Source organism: Pyrgilauda ruficollis, unplaced genomic scaffold (assembly GCF_017590135.1).
Source record: "Pyrgilauda ruficollis isolate IOZ18807 unplaced genomic scaffold, ASM1759013v1 scaffold7, whole genome shotgun sequence".
NCBI lineage: Eukaryota > Metazoa > Chordata > Aves > Passeriformes > Passeridae > Pyrgilauda > Pyrgilauda ruficollis.
This window is the reverse complement of record NW_024528821.1, coordinates 14,483,284-14,503,574: the sequence shown is the minus strand read 5'-3', so window position 1 is coordinate 14,503,574 and position 20,291 is coordinate 14,483,284. Positions and strand designations below refer to the sequence as shown.

The 20,291-nt window shown below is 48.4% G+C and overlaps 2 protein-coding genes across 2 annotated transcripts in view; both read left to right on the top strand.

Annotated features, from left to right (window-relative positions):
* The first annotated feature begins 3,686 nt into the window (after positions 1-3,686).
* On the top strand, positions 3,687-15,810 carry PRPS1 (phosphoribosyl pyrophosphate synthetase 1). The gene is made up of 7 exons (XM_041485030.1): positions 3,687-3,983; positions 6,171-6,354; positions 6,692-6,790; positions 8,464-8,588; positions 10,308-10,481; positions 11,226-11,385; positions 13,680-15,810. The coding sequence occupies exons 1-7, from the start codon at positions 3,862-3,864 to the stop codon at positions 13,770-13,772; spliced, it is 957 nt and encodes a 318-aa protein (XP_041340964.1). The 5' UTR covers positions 3,687-3,861; the 3' UTR covers positions 13,773-15,810.
* Positions 15,811-15,962: 152 nt separating this feature from the next.
* TMSB15B (thymosin beta 15B) overlaps positions 15,963-20,291 on the top strand; it is a 7,102-nt gene continuing 2,773 nt past the window's right edge. Inside the window, exon 1 of the mRNA XM_041485031.1 lies at positions 15,963-20,117. The gene's annotated coding sequence lies outside the window, so the exon portion shown is untranslated. The remainder of the gene's footprint in view (positions 20,118-20,291) is intronic.

Genomic DNA, 20,291 nt, shown 5'->3' with positions numbered 1-20,291 from the left:
TTCTCGGCTCCTGAGAGCCACCAAGGCAAAAGGGCAGAGCCCGGTGTTATTTCCATCGAGTGCCATTCATTAACAGAACCGGCTGTGAGGCAGTGAAGTCACAAGGCAACGGAAAGAAATAACAACCCTCAGCCACAGGCTTTTTGCATGAAAATGTGCTGTTGATTAGTGGCTGGTGGTAATTGAGTGGCAATTGTATGCAGGAAAGTGCCAAGAGGGGGACGAGGGCTACTTGTCTTAGTTGACATCGCATGAAATTTGATGCTGTTAATGTGCTGCTTGAAACTTCCTGGGAACTTCATTCTCAGCTTGTGACACACAAAGGTATTTCTGATTAATTGCACCTCCTTCGAATCAGGTAAGTAAAAAGATTTTTCGGCTGTTTGTGTGTTTGTTTTCAGGTTCTCCTTAGTTGGATGCTAATTTAATTCACAATTTTCAGAACTTGATGGAACACAGCACCTCAGGCTATGTCCTTTCTACTTGTCCAGGCCGGCTTGTGCTTGTCCGTACTGTAAACCACAGGAAAATCAAATAAAATCCTTTAGTTTGAAAGGAAATAATTCAATTTCTTGTATTTTGCTTTCAGAACGAGGCTCACCAGCTGCAATGAGGTGCTTTAAGGTGAATAAGGGCATCCACACAAGAGCTGAGACGCTCCAATGCACTTCCATGATCTGTGACCATTTCCCTGAGCGTCCTTTGACAGAAATCCTGACTCCCAAGCCAGTGCAAATTTGGTTTTCAATGGATGCAAGCACAGTCTCTCCTTTCATCCCAAGAACCTGATAAACCTCTCACCCTTCCAAGCTGCTCCTCCTCGTCCCTGCACGGCAAAGCACACTGCTCAAAGCCCAGCACTGGCTGAGGAACCTCCTGAGCGAGTTTTTGGCTTTGTTTAACTTAGACTCTGGTGCATTAAGAGCTTCTTCTTAAGCAAATCCCCGAAGTTATCCTGCTCCACGAGCTCGGGGAGTCGTTAGTGGAGGTGGACTTTTGTCCTCAGGAACAAAGCGCTGGCTAATCTACAAAGGCACGGTGGAGGCTGAGAGAGGAGGGAAGCAGGTGGGTGTGAAAGCACACCTGGCCGCCAGCTCAGAAAGGGAAAAAATATCTTTGATTTTACACAGAACAGGTTGCCAGTTCCTGGTTTCAGGATTAAGGATTTAGTTGGTTTTTTGTTGTTGTTGTCTTTTTTTTTTTTTTTTTTTTTGGGTCAGATTTTTCACTCCCCCCAGATCGCATCTCTGAGGATCCTGATAGGAAAGCTGCCTCCAAAGCCCTGTGGAGGGAAGCCCAGGCAGGGCTCATCAATGAGAGGCAACATTTGCATGTTTAAATACACCCTCTGCTGCCTTCAGCCTCAGGGCCCCACTGCCTGGGTCACAAATAAACTGAGATGTTTCTGTTTTCTGTGCCTGGGATGTTGGGCCACAGAAAACCCTCGTTCTGTATTCAATTAAATGGAATTGAAAACAAAAATGAAGCAAATGCTTCAAAACCAAGGTGTGCCCCAGATGAAAGGCCTGGAGGCAGCAGTGATGTGGATTTGGGGCAAAAATGTGTCTGCTGGAAATCTGGGAGGTATCCTCAAATCCCATCACTTGAACCATCAGGTAGCCACTCCCCAGTGAAGTTTTCGTCACTGCTGAGATTAATTTTGTTTGTTAAGACGATCAGTGATTAGCAACAAATTAGAAGCAAAGGGCTGTGTTCCTCCTTCCCCGTTCCCTGGATTTATTGTCTGTCACAGCACCTCAAAGCTGCTACAGCTACACCAGAAAATAATCAAAATTACCAATATTAATATTCCAGTTCCATCAATGCCAAGCATGGGAATCGATATCTATTTTTATGCAGATGAATTCCAAATTTAATGACACTGTACAGAGTGTTCTGCAAAGCCTCCTCCAAGTATGGTATTGTAGTCATTAATTTATGGGTCTTTGGGGATAGTGGCAGCAGCATTTGGGGCCAGGAGAGTTTTAAGAAAATAAAGAAAACATGGGCAGCCCCACCCCCCACATTTGTGGATGATTTTTTTCCAGCTGAATTCTCAAGGACTCGAAGCAAATCAATGTCAAATTCACTGCAGAAGTTTACTGCCTCTCAGAAATGCAGGTAACATCAGTAGGAATTACACAGTTGCATGAAAATTCTGAAGAAGCTGTCTGTGGCTTATTTTATACAGATATATATATTTTGTATATTTGTATAAATGTGTCAGTCTTCTTCCTTTGCTTTGTGGGGGAAATCACAAGCACAGACACACAGTGCAGAGTTCCCTGCCTGGTCTCATCATTACCCTGGACTTGCTGGTTTTGTGTCTGACAGAAACACAGAAAGGTGAACAATTATCAATTCCTGCATTTTCTGTGACGAACCACAGAGCCTTTTTATTTTGAAGGGGTTTGTAATAATATATACAAGCTGAAATTTGAGTATCATTTCCTTCAAAGTAGTGAAACGTAATTTGAGATAATTAAGTCTTAGAAAAAGGACAGGACTATATTGGCCTATTAACAACTGGAGATCGGATCAGAAATTTAGAACAAGAATAAACCACTACAAAAATCACTTTGGTGGGATTCTTGGGGGTGTCCCATGCAGGGCTAGGAGTCAGGACTTTGTGATTCCCTCACAACCCAGGATATTCTATGATCAAATTATATCCAGGTTTAAAGGGTAAAAACCCTTAAGCACAATGTTTAATTCTGCCAAAGATAAATTAACGTGCATAATGCAGTCCCATACAAACCGATAATTGACAGAAGACTGATTTGGTGTTAGTCTATAGTTAGTTTCATATGTAATTATAAGATAGATATATACATACACATATATGTATCTTATATATACATTTATATATATATAATATATACATCTATATACGCATACACATGTACAGATATATATACATATATATATGTGTATATACATATACACACACATATATATATATAAATCAAATACATACAATTTGGTATGGAATTGGGTACAAAATCCCGACTATAAACATAAAAACCCCTCAGGAATTAATCAGCCTGTTCCAACTCCCAGGCAGCTCCCAGGCGGGCTGCAGCCCTGACCCAAAATCAAAACAAGCCTTGAAGGGCTCGGCCGGCAGCCTCGGCCGGGGCTCGGCGGTGCCGCAGCGGGCCCGCTGCCACCCGGTGTCACCCGGTACCGCCTCACACGCGGCCCGCCGGGTGACGCCAGCTCCGCGCAGCGCCGCGCAGGGCGGCGGGACGGACGCGGCGGGCGCGGGCACGCCGGCATGCTGAGGTAACGGTGGCGGCGGGTGCGGCGGGGCCCCGCTCGCGGTGAGTGCGGCGCCGGGGCCCACAGCTACCCCCGGCTAGGGGGGCGCCATCATGGCCGCCGGGGGGCGGCTGCACCCGCGCGGCCACGTGGGGCCGGGCCGGCCGCGCGCTCTGCCCGCCGCCGCTCTGGCCAATCGCAGCTCAGGGCACCACACAGCGACCAATCGCAGGCAGCCTCCTGCCTTAGGCCCCGCCCCCAGCTGGAGGGCGCGCGCACCTCCCCTTGCCCTCAAGGGGAACGAGAAGCGTCAAGCCACGCCCCCTACTGCCGCTCCCGTGAGCGGAACCCCGCCCCCTGCGGCGGCACAGCCAATGGGAAGCGGCTGAGGGCGTGTCCTCGGGGCGGAGAGGCTATAAAGGGTCGGCGCGGTAGGCGGGAAAGGGTAAGATGGCGGCGTAGAGGCGACTGGTGTGACCTGTACCCACCGTGCCGCGTCCTCGCAGGAGGCGGGCGGGTCCCCGCGCGGCAGCCGCGGGCGCTGCGTGGCGGAGCGACGAGGAGGGGGAGAAAAAGGGCGCCGGTGCCGCAGCCGCCGCCATGCCCAACATCAAGATCTTCAGCGGTAGCTCGCACCAGGACCTGTCCCAGAAGATCGCCGATCGCTTGGGCCTGGAGCTGGGCAAGGTGGTCACCAAGAAGTTCAGCAACCAGGAGACATGGTGAGGCGGGGCGGGGCGCGGCCGCACTACAGCTCCCGGCAGGCCGCGCGGCGCTGCGGCGCTGGATACCGCGCGGCGTCCGCGCGGGGGGTGATGGGGGTTGTAGTTCGGGGGCCGTGCGGTCGGGCCCGCCTGCGGAGCTGCGCTCGGAGACATCCCCGGAGCGCTCCCGCCGGGCCCCTGCTGCCCCGGAGCCCTCGGGTGCATCGCGCACGTCCTCCCGGGCAGAGCCGGCACGAGGCCGGGCCGCGGTGCGCCCCGGGAGCCATGTGCGGCCCGGGCCGTGCCTCCAGCGGCCCCCGCCTCGCGGCGCGGGCCCCACGCGGGCTTCCCCCGCCCCCTTCGGGGCTTCCACCGCCGCCTTCGGGGTTCCTCTGCACCCGGGGCTCCTGAGCTGGGAGGGTTTGTGTGACCTGGCCGCTGTGGCAAGTGTTGGATTGGTGCAATTCGCCACCCGGACCTTGCCCCCTCCACCCCAAAGCCGCGAGCTGACGGGACGGCACATCTCGGAGTTACAGCTACGCTGATTAGGCTTTTTCTTGCTTAAATCTGAACTCTGATGACTTGAGGCTTGATAATTTTGTGTTTAGCATGGAGCTGGTACTCTTAAACTTCTCTGAGGAGACTCTCTGAGGAGAGTCTTAGAAAGTATTGCTAGAATTTTTAAGGAAAGAGAGGAGGCTCACACCTCCGTGCATCCCACGGTGCATTTGCAGTCACGCAGTCTGTTTCCCTCCAGCTTTGAAACCTAGTGTTCGCCTTGCTTTATGTATCTACGCTTTAAAAATCTTGCTGCCATCCTACGTAAAGCTAAAAATGAGATTTAAACTTGTTCAGAGCTCCTTAAGCTTGCTTTAGAGACTACACTAATCGTGTATACACCACAGAGTATAATATAAAGAGCCTTGATTGCTCCAACCCACTCCTTCTGGAAGCAGAATTTTTTTTCCCATGAAAATCCAGGATGTACATGTGACGTACAGTATTATGTTTCTCTTGCCATGGGTATCGATTGTGAAACCTCAGAGGTAGTACAAAGAGTTGTAGAGGAGTTATAAAAAGTTCTGTTTGATTTACAGCCCTTGCACTGTTCTCATTGTTCTTTATTAACTGCTCTTACCATCTAGCTGGCTGGCCAGCAGGTTCCTATGTCAGCAGGTAATGTGACTTGAAGACTTGAAAAACATCTCATTTACCCCAATAAACTGACAGCAGGTGATTCCCCAAAAGAGTAAGACTGTTTCAACAGAGTAATTAATGGACTTTTTTGTACCATAAATATCTTAAATCATCGTAATATTGGAGATGACACTTTGATGCTAACTGCTGATAATCTGACAGCTCCCCAGCAGAGAGTTCTCCTTGACAGAAACTCTCCATGAGAGACGGATGCATCCTGTAAGTCAGGGGGCCGAAAAGATGACAGCAGCTCACTGATGGATATTGAGCAGTAAGATATAAATAGATAACAGTCATCAAAAAAAGTTTGAAGAAGAGATCTGAAAGGCCAGAGGAGGAAATATTAGAATTAGAGCTCTACCCTGAGGGGCTCTATAAATGGTTTCTTTCCCACTCTTTCTGGTGCAGGTGTCTCCATACGTGCATTGGAGCTGGCATTTTGCTGCTGGCAAACAGGACCTTTGGCTTGTGTTCAGGCCCTTCATCAGCAGGGATTAGTGTGCACTGCATCCAGGAGAAAATTAACCCCAGAAGCCTTTCCAGAGCAAAAGGCTGGAGTGCTGCTCTGCTGGAGCCCGGGATGGCTGTTCTGAGTCTCACTCTGATAATTGGCTGCAGTGTTGCTTCGGTAGAGTTTGACCCCACTCTGGCTGGTGGCTGGCCACGGTCCTTGCTCCTTTGTGCACTGCTGCTTTTAGAGGTGGTGTGCTTGTGATTCCAGGGGAACAAGGCCTGCTCTGGGGTGTTTACATGCTCAGCTTGTGTTGACATCAAGAGTACAGGCTGAGTGCTTTTAGCCTTACTGGCTAGGCCATTAAATCTGATGAGTGAGCGCTGTAAAATAGCCACTGAGCAAATAAACAGCAGTGCTCCTGCTCAACAGCCTTGATTAGATGGCACTGTCACCCACAGAACCTTGGGGATGCAGTGCTTTGGTTGCTCTGCAGGCACAGGTAATGGCTGTGCTTTAATTTGTGTTTGGCTACAACTCTCTTCTCTTGTTTCCAGCGTGGAAATAGGCGAGAGTGTTCGTGGGGAGGACGTCTACATTGTGCAGAGTGGCTGTGGGGAAATCAATGACAATCTGATGGAGCTCCTCATCATGATAAATGCCTGTAAGATTGCCTCAGCCAGCAGAGTCACAGCTGTCATCCCCTGCTTCCCTTACGCCCGGCAGGACAAAAAGGACAAGGTAAGGGATGTGGTAAAGGTTTCTGCAGGGAAGATGAATGTACACCTTGAAAATCCTGACTGCTTGAGAGGATTTAAATGAAGTTTTGTCGCCTCCTCTGCATATCCAACTTCTCTTCAGTTCATTAAACTTCGGGATATTGGACTGCAAAGTGATATTTTCATAAAGATCTAGTTCTTCTTGAAAATGTACTAATCACTAGCTGATGAGAAGATGCAATGTTAATGAGTGCTCCTTTTAGTAACTGCTTGTGAATCACTGCCTGGAAGCAGAAGGCTGACATCTTGATGAAGGAGTTGAACTTGTCTTATACTGTCTTTTTTTTTTCCCGTACCAGAGTCGAGCTCCCATCTCTGCCAAGCTGGTTGCAAACATGCTGTCTGTGGCAGGTGCAGATCACATAATCACCATGGACCTGCACGCATCTCAGATTCAGGTAGGAGCAAAAATCAGGAAGGGACTTAACCAGTTCCAGTCTGAGCCTCTTGACTGCTTTCCAAGCTTTCCAGTCATCTGCTTTTTGGAGATATTGCAGTGATCAAGGCTTGGGAATTTGGGACTGGATGGGGAGGTGGGTAACAAGTTAACCTGTAAATGAAAGTATAGTTGTTCTTCTTCAGACTGAGTGTATTGAGTCTTGTGTAAATGAGCTAGTAAATGATCACTGCAGCTTTGTTGCCACACAGTGACACTGTTCTTCACTAGACCTTGGAGGAATGTGAGATGGAGAGTGTCTTTAAATTCTTAGCAGAGCTTTCTGATATTTAATGTGTTGTCTTGGAGAAGTGAGCAGTTAGTTCTGCCCTCAGGTGTCCTGGCACAGCTGCATTTGTGGGTTTAGTTGATCAGGACGGTGATCTGATAGCCTGCCTCTGGCAAGATGGGCAATCCCACTTGTGGGATTCATTCAGTGCCACCCTCCCACACAGGCTGGACTTGGTTCTCTCCCAAGCTGGTAGTGAATTGAAAATCATTCATAGGCTTCATTGGCTTAAGAACAAAATACCTCACAGACAAACTAAAGTCTTGACTGGGCTGTGTAAGAAAACTGGCAGGAATATTTGCCAGGGAGAGGAGAGGCTGCAAGCTCAATTTAATTTTCTTTTTCTCTACCTTGAGCAAGTGCTCAAGACCAAGAAACCAGCCCCATACAGCTCAGAGGGGTGAGGCAGAGGGAAGGATGTCTGTTGTATTGCTGCAAAGGGTAAGGTAGCTCCTGCCTGCTGAAGTAAGTGGGCTGGCTGTTGTTTTTTAACAGTTGGAAGTGCAGTCATTCACACTTCAGTATGATTTGCCCAGAAATACTGTCTCAGATGAAAAGTCTGTAGGGGCACAGCTGAGAAGGCTCTCAGAGCATGAAATAACTGAGCCCGAGGGGGTCCCCTCTTCCTACAGGGCTTGGAATTGGTGTGACTGAAAGGGCTGACCTGGCACCAGCAGCAGTGATGAGATTTAATGGGATCATTTGTGCATATGTGCTTCCAGCATCTGGCTGGTTTCAGCCTGGTTCCTGTAGCTGCTGTGTTGCTGAGCACAGAAGGAATGATGCTGAGAAGGGTCTGTTACCCTGTACTGTGAAACATTCCACAGGAGTAGCTGCCCCTCACTCTCCTGCCTGTTTACTCCAGGGTTAACTTTTGGCATTTAGTGACCTATGAGATTTGGAGAAGTCTGCAGGGTCACTGTAAAGGTATGGAACCAGCTGCATTAGTTTAAAGACAGATGTTACTCAAGCCTGTTTTGTAGATGTGAACAGTTTGGGTAATGAGCTTTAAAGACTGACTGTAAACAGGCAGCCAGCTGCTCTGGAAATGAGTGCATTTGCTGCAGGCTTTCTGCAGTCCCCAGGACAGAACTAGTTTCATTTTTGTGGAGGTGTTAAATATAAAGTGTTATTTATGCTGCTGAACTATTTCTGGCTCTGAAGACTTCTTACATTACTATTCTGTGTATCCCAAAGACTACTGCCCTTACATCAAGGGAAGTAAAAAGGAAAGCTGAAAGCTGTGGAAAGGTGATGACTGCATGCCTCATGATAGAGAAGGCTTTCTACAACTGTTTCTGGAATGGGACTTTCAGCTACATCTGTTCCTGTTGTCTTCCTTGCAGGGTTTTTTTGATATCCCTGTTGATAATTTATATGCCGAGCCTGCTGTACTGAAATGGATCAAAGAGAATATTCCAGAGTGGAAGAACTGCACCATTGTTTCACCAGATGCTGGTGGAGCCAAGAGGTGAGCTGTCAGACAGGTAGCTTGAGATGCTGCTTCTGTGTCTACTTCAATTCCTAAGAATGCTTGTGACTCTATTTTTAAAACATGTTCCTTCTTTCAGTCTGCCTTCTCTCAGGCAGTCTGGGACAGCTGGTGAAGAGTGGTCAGATATTTTTCCTAGGGAATGTTTAGAGTGTTTCTTGGGCTACAGGGAGGATTTAATAGCTTCTAGAATCACGGCTGCATAGGTAGGAATTGCACAACAGCTACCTCCCTTGGACTAAACCAATTTGTACAAGGGTGTACAAATTGCCAACTGAAGGAGGAAACAGTGTAGCTTACACCCCTATGCCAAGGCAAGCTTACTGCTGATGATTAATGATAATTTTTTATCCAGGCTGCTTTCTCTGCAGAATTAAATGTAGTCTGTTGAGGTATCTTCTTACTTTGTTACCCTGGATTTGAATATCTAGCTGTGATTTAAGCCTACTGCCTCTCTTCATCTTCCCTGAGAACGAGGAAGATAGATGGTTCCTTTCCAAAAAGCAGCAGCATATGCTATAGCACATTTCTATTTTGATAGCCTTACAATCTCCCATCTCCCTGCAGACAAACATGCCAGTTTGTGGGCAGCCCAGAATGTTCTCAGAGGATTTTTAGGAGAAACTAGGCTGTTCCTTGATGCTTCTGTCTGAGGGCTACATGTGAACAGTAGAGGGACACAGATGTATTCCTTAATTCAGGGCTGTCACACCAAAATGTTGGTGGGTTCTGATGTGGTTGACACGCCTCAGAGTGTTTGAAATGATGTATTACAGACAGCCAAGAGACACAGTGGAGGTCACTGTATGTCTTCTGTAGCTTTGCTGTGGTCCATGGATTGGGCAAGACCTCCTGTACATTCGGCTATTTCTGTAGCTTGTTGCATAACACAGTATATGAAGTGCCAAACCAGCCAGATATAATCTGGCTCTTGAAAAAATCTGCTCAAAAGCCTCTTATACTGAAATGTGTCGATCTTGGCTGATGCAGTATTTTATGGAGATATGCAAAGCCAAATACTTCAGTTTAGTTTAACAGTCTTGTGTAGGACCACCGGGATAAGTCTGATCTAGTGGGGCTAAGAGTCTGCTTACCTCAAGTGAAGAGTTTCTTGGGGGCATGTGTGTTTTACTCCTTCCACTCTTAATGCTTTTAAACTCTTTACTGTTCATCAGTATCAATATGTAAAGTTAAGATCCCTCTAGTAAGGTTGCTCTGCAGTCACTTTAATGGAAATAAATGTGAGGTGTGTATTTGAATTTCCTGGATGTGTAATCCTGTGCCAGTGCTTGTGTGCATGATGACTGAGTGCTTAAAGGAGTGGCAGTAAAGCCCTGTCATAGCACAACTTAAGCCTTTCCAGTGTAGTGTTACAAACATGACAACTTTCCAAGTGTTTGGATCACTTCAAATTTGCTGACCTTGCTGGTTAAGATTTGTTTTCAGCTTAAATGCAAATTAGTTTACAGTGGTCATGATGAAAGATGAGATCTATTTGCTGTCACTGAGAGAGATTAGATCAGAGGTTGCAGTTAGCTGCTTGAAGGGAAACCAAGGTGGCAGAGTGCCTTCTATTAATTGCTTGGGAACAGTAGCAGATGTGGTGACAGCTCCTCTTAGTGCAGTGTGTTTGATACTGAAAGAGCTTTGAGGTGCTGTGTGGAGCTAAGTGTTGTTTGGGAACTGTTCTCTCTTCAGAGTGACCTCCATTGCAGATCGGTTGAACGTAGACTTTGCCCTCATTCACAAGGAGCGCAAGAAGGCCAACGAGGTCGATCGCATGGTGCTGGTGGGGGACGTCAAGGACAGAGTGGCCATCCTGGTGGATGACATGGCAGACACATGTGGCACCATCTGCCACGCTGCAGACAAGTGAGTGGGGCTGACTGCTGCCTTCCTAAAGCGGGAGCCTGCTCTTAGTGAGCACTGTGTAATGGGTTAAGCAGAGTATTTGCATGACAAGTTTCACAAGGCTCATGCAGTTTCTTGATTATTCATGTCATACAAAATAAGGAAAAAACAAAAAAACCCAGTAAAAGTTCTTGCAGTGGGAATAGGTAGAAGACCATAGTATCTCTTTTCTTTCCCTGTGTTGAAAATGGACCATCACTCACCATGCCAGGTACAACTAAGTGTTGTCTGGTCCATCAGCTGGTTTTGTATTAGAAATAAGCTCTTCAAACTTTGATACCATTCATGCCTTTTACACTAGAAACAGCAACATATGCGAGGTGGTTAACTGTTAAGTACAGTACTAAAAATTAGCACAGTATTTCATACTGTATTAAATACAGTATTAAAGTATTAACACAGTATTTAATATCTGCTACCTTGTGTAAGCAAAAATTACAAAGGTGATTTGTATGATCTGTTCCAAATATTCCAGAGCTAAGAACAATGGGGTTTTTTCAGTGTGTGCTTTGCCTGTGGTGCATTTTATGGTACTTGTGAAACTGGTTTTTTTTTCCCCAAGTCAGTAGAGTGGGGGAATCAAAGGTAACCTGTTCCCTAAGCATATGGTGCTGTCTCCAGTCATGCTTACCATGTGCCCTGCTCTTATGTCAGCTTAATATTTGCTGAGAATTATTCATCCTCCTCCTTTACTCCCCCTTGCAGGCTTGTGTCAGCTGGAGCCACCAAAGTTTATGCCATCTTAACTCATGGGATCTTTTCTGGGCCAGCAATTTCCCGGATCAACAATGCCTGTTTTGAGGCAGTTGTAGTCACAAACACAATACCCCAGGAGGACAAGATGAAGCAGTGCCCTAAAATCCAGGTGAGCATCTATTTTCTGTCATTCCTGGGGGGTGGTAGCCTTGTGTGTTCACCTTTTGGGGGTGAAAATCCCACAATACTGTATAGTACTGACAGTGGTTCTGTTGGTACTGCCATCAGTGTTGCCTAGTTCTCTTGGCCCTATTGCTGTGGGGTAACAGACATGTTACACTGATATAAAGCAGCTTCTGTTGCAGCTCATTTCAAGCAGTTCATAAAGGATCTTTTTTTTCAAGGCTTGTTTTGCCTAGATCAGGTGTCTGATTTAATGGGGCCACGATGTAGGCAAGTAGTTGGATGTGTGCCCTTTGGAGGAGTGATGTGCTGACGATGTGCAATGCTGAAACAGAGGTAGACAGGAGCTTCTGATGTTGGTGCTGACAGCTTTGTTGTGTATCTGTCACTTTATGCCCAGCCTTTGCCATCCATATGAAAACTAAAAGCTGATAATGAGCCCCAGAATCTGCTGTTCAGCCAGTTCTCAATCCACTCATCCAGTGTACAGTTCTTGAGTTTTGCCTGTGAGGATTTCAGGACAGACAGTGTCAGAAGCCTTGCTGAAGTTGACAATATCCACTGCTCTCCCCTCACCTATCCAGGTAGTTGCTTCCTCGTAGGTGATCAGGTTGGTGCAGCATGATTTGCCTTTGGTGAATCGATGCTGACTATTCCTGATCATGTTCTTGTCATCTCTTGCATAGAGATGGCCTCCAGAATGAAGTGCTCTGTCACCTGCCCAGGGATTGATGTGAGGCTGACTGGCCAGTAATTCTGGGTTGTATTTGCTTTCTTCCAGTCCTCAGGCACGTCTGATCTTCAGGACCTTTCAAAGCTGATCATGGGTGCCTGGCTGTGATGTCTCCCAGCTCTCTCATGAATGTATCCCATCAGGGCCCATGGACTTGTGGATATCAAGTCTGGCCAAGTGTCCTCTAACCTAGTCCTCCCTAAGGAAGAGTCTTCCTTCCAACATTCCCTTACCCAGGTCTCCTGCTTGTCAGTGCAGACTGATGCAAAGAAGGTGCTCACTAACTGCTTTCTCTGCATCCTCTGTCACCAGGGTCCCCCTTCCCTTTAGGAACAGGCCCGCATTATTCTTAGGTTTTTCCAAATACATCAATAACAAAAGAAAAACATTCTTATTGTCCCTGATGTCCTTTGCGAGATTTAATTCCAGATGGGCCTTGGCTTCACAGCACCAACATCTAGGACACAAGTGTTTGGAGAAGCTCAGGCACTGCTCACACTCAGCCAGTACTGTGGTGTGAGTGTAGAGGCTTCCCCACTACTGGGCTGCTGGTGAAAGGGAAGGTGAACTGGTTGAAGCTGCAGTCAGTTTTAAGCTGCTTTTGGAAATATGTTATAAGCTGATTGTAGGCTGCTGTTGGGTTGCATTTCTTTCAGCACTAACTTCTGAATGACACTCCTGCAACATCTAAAACATTTCTGGTGTTTCACCTTGGTTTCCAGGCTCCACACAGCAGCTGGTGTAGGCAAAACGTTAAACTGGCAATCTCTGTGTCAGTAGCTGTAGCCAAAGATTGCAGTGGAGCAGTTTTCCTTTATATACCTCACATTTACACACTTGTGTCTGATGTTGAGGAGCACAGAGTTAAAGGATTTGTCACAAGTCTCAGGCTTTACTCTGCAGCTTGTTAATTTTTCCTTCCCTTCAGAGACAAACTATCTGGAAGATAAAAAATATTAGATATGATTTTCACTTGGTTTCCTTAATGCAGCATGAATATAGTGAGTCTTACTCCACTACATATGTTGAAATGCTTTAGCTGTGGGCATTCAGAGCTGGGATTTGGCTGAGACTCAGCTTTCCCTCCTGGTACCTTCCTGACCCCACCAGATGGAGCCAGCACAGCGCCTGGGAGCTGAGCTGCAGCGCAGCAGCTTCATCTCTCAGACTGCTGGCAGCAGTGGTAAAACCTCTTGGCTCAAGGGAAGTGATTTCATCTTGATTTAGACTGCCCTAACTTCTCTGCACAAAGTGAATAAGGTAGTCCTGTGGTAAACAGATTGAGCCTAGGGAGTCTGAGCAAAGCAAGGCAACAGTAGACTGTAACTCTGACAGACCAACTAGAACATTTGTAGTGCTATTTGTAGGGTATCTTCAGGCTTAGATGTAATTAAATCCTAATCCTGTGTAGAAGTAATTTATCTACATCTGGCATGTTAAAATGTGGGTGATGAGTTTATTCTTTAGGTTGTCCTTGACTTCCCAGCAGTTCTTTCAGGCTTGATGCCTTGTCTCAATGGCACTGATGCATCTTTCTTCCCTTCCAGGTGATTGACATCTCAATGATCCTTGCGGAGGCCATCAGGAGGACTCATAATGGGGAATCTGTTTCCTACCTATTCAGCCATGTCCCTTTATAACAACAGATGTCAGCTGCTGCTTGTATGGCTTTTTTTTTTAAAACCAAAAGTTGTTCAGCTTGTTGTAAAGTTCAGTAGAAGACTGCTTGTTCCAGTGCAGTTCTCCACATCTCCTGCATAAGTCAGGCTTACTGGCTCTGTTCCCAACACTGGGAGGCTGGAGGGGGAAAGCTCATCTTTGTAACAGCCAACTCCACCAGCACCCCTGTGCATGGAGCTGATCAGTAGCACTGACTCAATTCTACAGGTCTGTGGAGAGCAGGACTGACACATGGCTAATTGCCACAATTATTTTGAGGGGGGGAGGGAGAGGGTTTGTCTGTGGGCAGGGTTAGATGATCTGGCATGTGCACCCTAAATTGTTTGGGAAGTAGAGCTCTCTAGGACATGTTGATCTGGATCTACAGCAAGAGCCCAAGAGACTGCTGGCTGTCTTACCACTCTGAACCTGACAGAGCCCTTGGGGAGTGGTGGGGAAGGCTTGTGTCTTGGCCAAGCTTGACCCTTGGTGAAGCCCTGGGAGACACCATGGGGGTGGTTCTGCTACAGCTTCCTCCCATAAAAGGAGATCAGTGTAGCTTGCAAACTTGAATTCCTCTTAATTGTTGGTGAAATTAAATGCCCTTTAGTGCACTACACAGCAAAGTGAGGGTGAGAGCAGAGTCTGTGTTAGCTTAGTGGGGAAGGTGAATCCTGGACAAGTGTTCTTTTCTGAAAGCTCTGACATAGAGAACTTACGGTGGTTGTGTGTTTTGGTTTCTAGTGCAGGCTAAAACCAGCTTCTCAATTTCACAGCTTCCTGTTAGCCTTGCTAGCTAACTAGAGCACTGCTGTCATGTGCTGCTGCTGCACCTTGACCTGCTGTGCAGCCCCCTGACCCTTTTTTTACCAGTACAGTAGTAAACAGAGCCTCTATCCAACAGCAGCAGGGTTGTTGCATATAGCAAGTGCCTGCTCAGATGCTGGGGTGACCTGAAACACAACAGCTTTGTGTCCAGCTGGCTCAGCCTCTCACTCAATGCCTGTTACAGTCCTGTTATCCTGGAAGTTACTGACACATTGTCCTGCTCACTGTCTGCCTTTCCTTGAAAGCCTTGCTTCTTGCAAAATACATTAAGCCAAGGAGCACTGCAGGTTGCAGAACAACAAAACCTGAAGGAGCCCTTGGAGTGGGTCTGATGCTTGCCAGGAGTGTTTATGGCAATGGGTTGAAGAGGCTGGTGATACATAATACTAGCAGAACACCAACCTGACAGGCCAGAAAGTGCCTGAAAGAAAAATACCAAAACCTAGAGCTGGCTGAGGCTCTTGGATGTAATAAGTATCATCTAAAACTTGAATACTTTGAAAATCTACCAGACAATCGTAAGGTAAACTGCTAAGTCTCTCTTGAACTCTTACGGTTTATAGACCAAACTGTTTTATTCTGGTTTTGTTTTGGTTTGGGTTTTTTTGTTTGTTATTTTGTTTTTTGGGGGTTTTTTTGTTTGTTTGTTTGTTTTTTGATTTTTGTTTTTTGTTTTTTTTTTTTTAATAAGCACTCCTTTTTTATTTGTTTTTGAGCTGGAGGAAGGGAAAAAGGGAAAAGAAGGAACTTGAAATTACTTTCTAGAGTAACCAGCATGGCTTTGAGAAGCTGGGGGCTGGGGTATAAGTGAAAGATGGGGAACTAACTGAAAGATGAGGTTAAAATCTAGGGAAGTACTTCTTTAGTTGTGCCTTTTACTGAAGACTTCTCTCCCTTCCTAAACTCCTGTCCTGTGGCAACATTAACACTTCTATTAGTGTAGAGCTTTTCTTTTTGTATAAGAATTGGTGTTTGTCTGGAAATTGTGCATCTCTTGCTTCTTTGCTTTGCATCCTGCACTGAGCTCTCCTGAGTCTGTGATCCCACCTCCTGTATGAGAGCCCCTGCTGCCATCCTGCTGCTGCTCTGAGAGCCAAAGGCCAGGACAGCAGAGCAGCGCTGGGAGAATTTTCAGCAGCATTTGTGTTTAAAGTTAAGACCTGATGAAGGAATTAAACTTTTATTTAAAAACCACGGCCTCTGCCTGTAAATACTCCTAAATATCTTAAGTGACATGAATCTTCTGAGTTGGGTCATTTTAAGGGTAGATAATTAAGTACTTTTATTTAGAAGGGACCTTGGAAGGTCATCTGGTTTAACCCTTGTGCATGTGGCCAGCTGTGAGGTTCAGCTTGGCTCTGCTCATATTGCATGGAAGGAAAAGCATGGGACCAAGCACTGAGTAATTCCTTTTGTCCATGTTTGATTTCCTGGACTTAATTGTTAGAGGTGGTAGTGCAGCTTCTCTAGTACTGTTCAGTTATGTATCTGAGCAGATTTGTTCACATAATGTTCAGGTAGGAGACGCTTGAATATTTTAACAAGTACAAAGGAAGAATTTGTAAGTGTCTCACACAAAGCTGATGATCAGAGACAGTAGGATTATGTCCTGAGGAGCACTTGTTCTGACTAAACCCTGATCCTTTCTCATTGTGTGTTGGAGATGGCAAAGTATGAAGTCAGAAGGATGAGATGGCAGGTCTAGAGAAAGGTCCTTTGCTTTACAAGTAGACCTCCAGACCTAGACTGAACCATGGCCCCAGGCAAACATTTGCTGAGGATCACAATTGTCATCCATCTGTTAAAATGTCTTGCAGTACTGGCCAGTGAATAAGTGAAAAAAATGGGTTTTTTTCCCCCAAATAGCAGGGTAGGTGCTGTGGTTCTTGTTAGGATTATGTAGGAGATTTCACCTTCCTTTGATAAAAGAACAGAGTTTTACAGCCATTTGTACACAGGAGACCATTGCTATTAGTGAGTATATAATGTTTTCTTAGTTACTTTAATGAAACCAGGGTTTTCGGCTGACTCCCTCTCCTTGAGGGAGAGGGCACAGACTTAATATGCTGTATGACATTGTAGCTCTTACAAAGGATGGGAGATACCTCCTTGGGAGAGTTCTCATACCTGTGTAAAGTTACACTGCTCTGACACCTTCAGATCAGAAGGGATGGAGACTTCACCAAAGTCTGAAGGTGAGCTGTGGGGTGTCTTAGGCTTTCCTCACAGCTGCCTGAGTTACTACTGTACAAAACAAGTTATTTCCCAGGAGAAAATCTCAACTGAGTCATTGCTGCGCTCCTGCAGCTTGAGGTCTGGAGGAGCAGAGTAGGGCTCCAGCAGCTCCCTCTGCCACAGGCAGAGCCAGAGTGTGGCTGCAGGTGTGAGGATGCTGGTATTGGTGCTGGTAGCCATCTCATGCCTGTCTGCCGCCTGTAAATTCATCAGAACAAGGAACACATCAATCACTAGTCCTGTCTCAGCCTCACCCACCTGCCTGGGTACTTGGAACTAATGCCCACGGGGGGGAGCTGGGCTTGCCAGGTGTGCCTTGCAGGTAGCAGGATGTGGCCACTGTTAAAGCCACAATGAGACACACCTCAAAATAATTTGCTGGCACCTCCCTCTTGCCTTACTGATGTAAGGAGGTCTCCTGGAGTCGGTGTTTCTGTGATTAAAAGAAAGCAGCACCTTGTCTTGCTGCTGTTGGGCAAGGGGAAAATGGTGTTAACAAGCCCTTTTGTGAACAGGAGGAATGAGCCCTCCTGTGAGACACAACAGCCCCAGTATGCTGCTGCCTTCCCCAGTATGTGCTCCTGCCCTGATGGACGTGAAGGATTGTGGCAGGAGGCTGGGGTGAAAATGGGAGAAGGTGCTGTCACCCTGTAGAATGGCTCAGGCTGGCAGCTGTCATGGTGGTGCCCTGCAGGCAGATGGGTCAGGAGGCTGAGAAAAACCTCTGATCAGGGAAAACTTCCTGCCTCCTTCCTGTAGAGGAGAATAAGGCATTCCTGGAAATGGTTATTGGGAGGCTCTATCAGCCCTGGCAGCCTTGTTCTGTGCAAGATTTAAAACCCATCTAAAATGGCTGGCAGTCAGTCTGTGCTATTTCAGGTCAGGGCTGGTTTTGCTTTCTGCCTATCTGTTTATGTCTCATTTCTTTTGTTATAAATTATTGAAAGCAGAAATGCCAAAAGACGTAAGAAAGAAGCTGGTTTTGCAGTTACAGGAGGCTTTGCTAATTTGTCGGGGAAAAGCTCTTGCTAGGATATAAGCTCCTTTCTTGTTCTTTGTACAAGATGGGTTTTAGCAGCTCCCCAGCAGCAGCCCCACCTCTCCCCTGCTGGCAGTGCACAGGGTTGGCTTTAAAGCTGCTCTGGCCGTGGTTTGTATGAGTCTGGTGGTGCCTGTGTGGCTTGAGGAAGGGGGAGCTCCCCTTCCCCTGCCTGCATGGCCACCGTGGTGGCTTTGTGCCCAGACAAAGACCCGGGGGTTCCAAAGTGCTGCAGCATCAGGAGATGCAGCGTATTGCCCAGGGGCTGTGCCTTGCTGGCGGGTACAGCTGATCTGCTGAGGGCTGGGGGGATGGTGGGCAGGCTTTTGGGTGCAGCTGGTGCTGGTGAGGGGCTGTGCACAGGCAGGGTGGGGTTCAGGTTCTTTTGCACTCGCTGCCTGCCAGGGACAAAAGCTACGTCAGACTGCAGCATCCACAAAGGAGAAGCATGTGGAGAACAGGCAAGCAAAGGGGGAAGCTGAGGGGAAGGTGAGCACAGCCAGCGAGTGAACACATGGTAAAACATTTGTCTGACAATTTGCATGAAGGCAAAAAGGATTTCCTGTATTCATTTTGAAACTGAATGGATGTTTTGGTTCTCAGTGGCTGTGCAGGAAAGATGAGCCTTTTCTCACTGGGGCTGGGCTGTGTGGTGCGGGCTCTGCAGGGTGGGTTTGAAGGATGCTCATGAAGGCAGCCCTGCCTGGGGCTGCACCACCAAGTCAGAGCTGCTCTGGGAGCAGCCTGGCCTGGAGCTGTGCCTGCAGCCTCTCCCTCCCTCCCTCAGACACAGGAACGGGAGGCTGCTTCTCATCCAGACTCCTCTTGGAGGAGCAACCTGGCCTTAGATCTTGGCCTTTGCCTTTTCAGCGTTTGCCAGCTCTTGGCGCTTCTTGAATTCAGAGCCCATATTCTGGCAGGAGTGAGAAGGTGCCTCAGGGTTTGCGGCAAAGGGCCACCTCCGGCCGTGACCTGCTGTTGCTGGATAGCACCAGTCCCTCCTGCCAAGACGGCAGTCGTCTCGCTAAAGAACACAAAGCAAGTGTTCCCTCCGGATTGCTGGGGATTTTCTCTGCAAAATCTCCAATAAGCCCTGAGCAAAACCCAGAGGTTGGCAGGCCAGGAGGAGGTGGAGGTGAGAGCTGCTGCAGCACAGCTGCTACCCTTGGTGCTCTAACAGGTTCCTGTTCACCATGGCACCAAGATCTCTGCAGAAGGGTTTTGCTAAGCCTCATCTGCAGTCAGGATACTTTTTCTTTTGCCTCCTCCCCTTCCCCTCATTCCCTTCAGCACCTACAGGACCCTCCTGGCCCTCTATCCCTCTCTATCCTGGTGGCCAGCATGCAAGTGCCCCCCAGAGTGCCACTGTCTTTCCTGCTGGGATCACATAGGCTGCCTGCACTGCCCCTTGGCTTTTTCCTACCAAAGGTCTTTCTTCCACTTGCACACCAGCCCATCTGCACAGTTTGGGCCGCTCCCCAGGCTTGCTGCTGCCAAGCAAAAGCCTGTGAGAATGCTCAGCTTCTTGTCCACCCGTGCTGCTTCTTTAGTGGCCAGAGACAGCGTAGACATGAGCTGGGCAGTGGCCAAGCAGCTCTCACAGGTGTGAGAACAGGGTGCTGGCTTTAGCCCAAGGCTAGCTTTGTTCAAGTTCTGCTTCAGCAGTGGGAGCATCCCTGGACACATACATGGGCCACAACTGCCGCCGTTGCTCTGGGGCACCCGCTTCTTGGAGCGGGGTTGAGGCTGGGACAGTGGCTTTGGAGCCGTCTGGTCACAAAGGGACCGGCCTGCTGGCCCTCACACCTGGCACCCGGGTGCGTGTGCGCACAGGAGGGGCAGTGGGAACCATGCCCGTAGGTGGGGGCAGCAGGAGCTGTGTGACGCCTGTCCGTGTGTGCTGAGGGCTGTGTGAGCCGTGTCCCCGGTGACCCCTCACTCAGCGTCTCCCTCCCCGCGTCCCTCAGGCCCCTCACGCTCGGTCCCGCTCGCGCCCCCGTCGCGCGGCACGGCGGGAACGGCCGCCCCCTGGCGGGCCACGCGCTTCCCGGCGGGCGGGCAGCCAATGGGCGCGCGGGCTGGGCGGCGGCCGGAGTATAAAAGGCTCCGCCCCGCGCGGCGCGCGCTCCAGACTCACCTGGACGCGCGGAGAGCGGGATCGGTACCGGCACCGGCACCAACCGCACATCGCATCCACTGCACATCGCGCCCTACAGCGCCGCAGGTACGGGCTGTGCCGCGGAGGGGGGCCCCGCGTAGCGCTGCTGCGAGCAGGGACTCGCCGAGGCGCTCCGGGGTGGGGGCTGCGGGCGCGGCGGGTCCCGGGGGGCCATGGCCGCCTGCTGCGGGGAGGGCTTCCCGGCGTGTGCGGGCACCGGGAGCCGCCCCGCTCGGCTGC